This window comes from Lipotes vexillifer, unplaced genomic scaffold (genome assembly GCF_000442215.2).
Source record: "Lipotes vexillifer unplaced genomic scaffold, Lipotes_vexillifer_v1.1 scaffold690, whole genome shotgun sequence".
In the NCBI taxonomy this organism is placed as follows: domain Eukaryota; kingdom Metazoa; phylum Chordata; class Mammalia; order Artiodactyla; family Lipotidae; genus Lipotes; species Lipotes vexillifer.
In genome coordinates this window covers 4,204,039-4,209,824 of record NW_006798376.1, presented here as the reverse complement: position 1 = coordinate 4,209,824, position 5,786 = coordinate 4,204,039, and the positions used below count along the sequence as shown (strand labels likewise).

At 42.3% G+C, this 5,786-nt stretch overlaps 1 protein-coding gene across 1 annotated transcript in view; it reads left to right on the top strand.

Moving 5' to 3' along the window:
- The first annotated feature begins 659 nt into the window (after positions 1–659).
- Positions 660–5,786, top strand: part of ANKRD22 (ankyrin repeat domain 22) — a 21,643-nt gene continuing 16,516 nt past the window's right edge. Inside the window, exon 1 of the mRNA XM_007470305.1 lies at positions 660–857. Coding sequence (XP_007470367.1) covers positions 837–857 — 21 coding nt within the window. The 5' untranslated portion in view covers positions 660–836. The remainder of the gene's footprint in view (positions 858–5,786) is intronic.

Below are 5,786 nucleotides of genomic sequence, written 5' to 3'. Positions count from 1 at the left end.
TTTAATTAGTCTATATTAATAAAAAATATCAAGGAATAATAAATAAACTTATGTGTGCATAAAGATAGCAATAATCCATCATTTTTTGTTTTGTTTTGTTTTGTTTTGTTTTGCGGTACTCGGGCCTCTCACTGTTGTGGCCTCTCCCATTGCAGAGCCCAGGCTCCGGACGCGCAGGCTTAGCGGCCATGGCTCACAGGCCCAGCCACTCCGTGGCATGTGGGATCTTCCCAGACCGGGGCACGAACCCATGTCCCCTGCATCGGCAGGCGGACTCTCAACCACTGCGCCACCAGGGAAGCCCAATCCATCAGTTTTAAAGATTATTTTTCATGAAGGTCAAGTCCTATGCAGACATATATGGTTCTAACAAGCGAGTTTGTTTGCACTTAGCCTTTCTCAATAGCCACTGAAAACCAGATTTCAATTAGGAAATGTCCTAAACACAATATCCTGTTTTGAGCCCTGAGTCCTTTCTGCCTGTGTGAGAACTTTTCTTACCCCTCGTCTTTGCTTCCTTTTTTTCCACATGTCACCACTGGCAGAGTAGGTATGACTCAGAAACCGGTTCCTCGGGGTTGTAACATTAGATGATGTGCAACTTGGGTGATTCATTACACGGTAAACTAATGCCCTTGTTTCACTGGGTTGGGCTGTCTGGAAGGTGTGTTGCTGTGTAGGTTGCTGGAAGAACACTCACAGGTGTGGAAAGAAAGGACTTGCCACCGACCTGGGCTTCTAGGGACCTTTCTCTTGACTGGGAAGGATTTTGATGTTAATTGGAAATTTCTCCAGAAGATTCAAGAAGCTGTGAAATAAGTCTGTGAAGGACCAGCATGGGAATCCTATACTCTGAGGTATGTAACTTCTCTGGAAATAAGATTCCCAAGATGTTAAAAATCGCTCATGCTTTTCAAATGGAATTTCCTATCCCTATTAATGTCTCCTTTTCGTCTGTCTAACTTTCTGTAAGAGCATTAAGTCAAAACAAAGTCCAGTGTGCTAGTCTTTTTGATATTTTAATATTTTAAGGCAAATTATTTTGCAATCCTAAAACTTTAGCTAGATAGTAGCTAGTAGAGAGGCATATAGTATACATGTCATGATGTCCAGATGTTTGAGGGGGTAATCTGGATCTGTAAAATGAAATTTATGAAAAGGGAGTTAATGGAGTTGTGTTTTCTGATGTCAAACATCCAGAGGACAAGTAAAAATTGTCTTCAACTGGATTTTCTGAACAGACTAAAGATAGCCTGGCTCTTTTATGGAAATGTGTGTATAGAGTAATGCCTTTCCGCTGGATATTTGAAAGGAGATTCACCTCTAGCAATTACTAATAGTCTGTCCCTGTATAGAAGACGGATAAAAACAGAATGTAGTTTTGATATTTTGAGTTTTTTCTTTTCACAGCTGATGGATACAGAAATGCTTTTTCCTGTATTGAGAGTAACCTATTAGAATCAAATAGAGTTTTAACAATGTTTCAAAGGAGTACAAGAGAGTGATGTTTAAACAAGAGTCCAAGAGGTGTAATGACATTGTTACTCATGATTTGCTCCCTTTCCTCTCTGACACAAATAACTGGTCGGTCCGCATTTCATAGCAGATGCTCAACAGAACCTCTCTGGGTGCTTCTTCTAATATTAAAGGCAGTTTCTCAGCGTTGGCAGTTATGTCTAATGCCAGAGGTGCGTGGGTGTCTGTGTCTTTCTGTAGTCAACTTTTCTTTGATTAGTTTATGTTTCTAGATATGTCTAGAACCCATTTCTCACACCTCCGACCTCCTGCCCTGTCTCAGGCTAGTGAAGAACTCACATATATGAAAATGTCAACACATGTAATGTTCTAGGATGCTACTCTGGCGCCTTTCTTTCTTTCTTTCTTTCTTTTTTTTTTTTTTTGCGGTACGCGGGCCCCTCACTGCTGTGGCCTCTCCCGTTGCGGAGCACAGGCTCCGGACGCGCAGGCTCAGCGGCCATGGCTCACGAGCCCAGCCGCTCCGCGGCACGTGGAATCTTCCCGGACCGGGGCGCGAACCCGTGTCCCCTGCATCGGCAGGCGGACGCTCAACCACTGCCCCACCAGGGAAGCCCCTCTGGCCTTTCTTAAGCCCTAGATTGCCTAAGCACCAGGAAGTGGAACTTGTTGAAAATGCAGTTTCAAGGGCCCCTACCCCGGAGAGTCTGTTTCACTCAGTTTGAGGTACGGTTCAGAAACCTGCTTTTTAGGGGAGCCTCCCAAGTGATTCTGATGTAGGTGATCAGTTTACCACCTCTGGGAGAGAAACACTGCTCTCGGCTGTGCTTTTCAAATTTAAATGTGCATACAGATCACTCAAAGATCTTGTTCAAATGCAGATTATTATTCTATAGGTCTGGGTGGGGCATAAGGTAATGCATTTCAGCTCTGCAATATGCTGCTGGCCCTGGACCATGCTGTGCGGAGCCAGACTGTAATCTACAGTCTAGGTCCTGGAAATAATTACTTAAGGAAGTCTTTGCGTGAGCAGTGTAATTGTTTGTTGATGGGGTGTGGATTTGGCAAGTGGTTGAGTCAAGGCAAGGCATTGATACTTATAAGTGTCAGTGAGAATATCCCCGGAAGTGGAATGAACTTTTCACTTTTCAGACATATTGAGGACAAAGCAATGTGGAATCTACTATGATATTTGAAAGCAAATACAACAATCACACACACACACACACACACACACGTATACACACACCCCTAAAAGACCCTAACTCACCTAGAAGCTCGTAAGTAATTATTCAAAGCTCATAATTAACATTGAATCAAAGATAGTGGCAACTAAAATAATATATGCACAACCTAAAAATTGAGAGTTGTGTTTTATTCAGCAGACACACTGAGGACTTCAAGCCCGGGAGGTAGCATCTCAAATAATCCTGAGAAAACTGCTCCAAGGAGGCGAGGGTGAACTAGGACAGATAGGAGTTTTGCAACAAAGGGCCAGGTAGTAGGAAGAAAAAGTTACTGTTAATAAAAAAAAACTAGATATGTCAACTTAAGGAATTTAGTGCTTTTCTATGTATGGGAAGATGCAAGAGTCTGGGCTCACTAAAATCACTCCTTTGATATGCACCTCAGCTATATGGGGCCAGGATCCTGTATTTTCATATCCTGAGTTTCCACAGGGCTCACCTTTGGAGTGGCTGCAGTCTGATGGCTGCCAGATGGCAGGTATTCTTTGTTTCCTTCCTGAGTTCCCTCGGGGCTCACCGGCTCACCTTTGGTGGCTGGTGGTGACTGCAATTGCTGATGACTGTGACATCCTTTGTTTACTGATATGGCAGGCAATATTTTATTTCTCAGTAGTCTTAAGTAGTGTTGGGATAAATGATGTTTCCATGCAACTCAGTATCACAAGTGATACTACTTTGAGTAACTCAAAGAGGTACTTAGAACTTGGGCTCACATAGCATCTTAACAAAAGAAAAATAAATTTTTAGAGGAGTGGCAAGACAAAGGAAAAGTACTTTGAGTTTCTAAGGCAGCAAATTGAGGGAGGGCAAATATGTAGGGGAGCTAATGGAAGACAAGGGCTAGTTAGAAATTTTACTCTGTAGATTACTTTGGTGACTTCTCTGGGCTGACAAAGGTAATTTTGTCCTTCCTGGTAGACAAAGAAGGGGCAACACCTTCACATATTTATGTTCTGCTTTTAGCTAAAGAGGGGGAGGGCAGAGAACATTCTTTGTATCTGCTTCTTCTCAATTGCCTTTAGTTCAAAATAACTGTTACACTAAGAGGTGTAAATTGGGGTGCATATTCTGCTACCCTCTGGAGCCTTGCATTGCTAATAGTTATGCTATTATATATATAGCATATATATATATTTATTGAGGTATAATTGACATAACATTATATTAGTTTCAGGTGTGCAAAGGAATGATTCAATATTTGTATATACTGAAAAATGATCACCACAATAAATCCATTAACATCTGTCATCACACATAGTTACAAATTTTTTTTTTTTTTTGCGGTACACGGGCCTCTCACTGTTGTGGTCTCTCCCGTTGTGGAGCACAGGCTCCAGACGCGCAGGCTCAGCAGCCATGGCTCACGGGCCCAGCCGCTCTGCGGCGGCATGTGGGATCTTCCTGGACCAGGGCATGAACCCGTGTCCCCTGCATCAGCAGGCAGACTCCCAACCACTGTGCCACCAGGGAGGCCCACAAATTTTTTTTTTGATGATAACTTTCAAGATCCACATTCCTAGCTGCTTTCAAACATGCAACGCAATATTATTAACTACAGTCACCATGCTGTACATTACATCCCAATGACTTATTTATTTTATAACTAGAAATTTGCACCTTTTGACCCCTTCACCCATTTCTCACACCTCCCACCTCCTGCCCTGTCTCAGGCAACCACCAATCTAGTCCCTATATTCATGTGCTTATTTGTGTATGTGTGTGTGCTTGTTTGTTTGTCGTTTTTCATTGTTGTTGTTTAGATTCCACATAAAGTGAGAGCATGTGGTATTTATCTTTTTCTGTCTGATTTACTTCACTTAACATAATACCATTAAGGTCCATGTTTGTTTTTGCAAATGGTAAAATTTTGTTCCTTCTATGGCTGAATAATATTCCATTGTGTATATGTACCACATCTTCTTTATCCATGTGTTCATCGATGGACATTTAGGTTGTTTCTAATATATGTATAAGAAATAAGGAGAGAATGAGGGGGTGTCCCAGAGTGGGTCCTAACCTCTGCAGTAGAGGATATGCTTAGAGCTCAGTGAGAGAACTAAGCTTGGATTGATCACCCCCAGCTATGCAGGCCAGACTTTTAAACAGGGCTGATTCATTTAAACCAGGGATCCCCAACTCCTGTTAGGAACCAGGCCGCACAGCAGGAGGTGAGCGGCGGGCAGGCAGGCAAGTGAGCGAAGCTTCATCTGTATTTACAGCCGCTCCCCATCGCTAGCATTACTGCCTGAGCTCTGCCTCCTGTCAGATCAGCGGTGGCATTAGATTCTCATAGGAGCACGAACCCTACTGTGAACTGCACATGTGAGAGATCTAGGCTGCGCACTCCTTATGAGAATCTAATGCTTGATGTTCTGAGGTGAAGCTAGTGCTGGGGAGCAGCTGCAAATACAGATTATCATTAGCAGAGAGGTTTGACTGCACAGAGACCATAATAAATCAACTGCTTTCAGACTCATATCAAAACCCTATCTGTGAGTGGCAAGTGACAAGCTGCATCTTACGGAGCAGACTGGACATAAGCAACAGACTTCGGGTGTCACTGTCTCCCATCACTCCCAGATGAAACCATCTAGTTGCAGGAAAACAAGTTCAGGGCTCCCACTGACTCTGCATTATGGTGAATTGTATGATTATTTCATTATATATTACTATGTAATAATAATAGAAATAAAGTGCACAATAAATGTACTTGAATCATCCCGAAAATATCCCCCCCTCCTCCGGTCCATGGAAAAATTGTCTTCCATGAAACAGGTCCCTGGTGCCAAAAAGGTTGGGGACCACTGATTTAGACCCTTATCACACATATCTGTTCATACTATTTACAATAATAACAAGTATTTAATTAGGCTTTTATTATGTGCCTGGCTGTGTTCTAAACATTTTAAGTGTATTAACTCATTTAATACTCACCCAACCATATAAGAGAGTCACTATGATTATCCTTATTTTACAAGTGAAAAAACTGAGGCAAAGATAGTTTCAGGAACTGGCCTAGAGTTATGCAGCTAAAAAGTACTTACTGGCTAGAGTGTACATTCA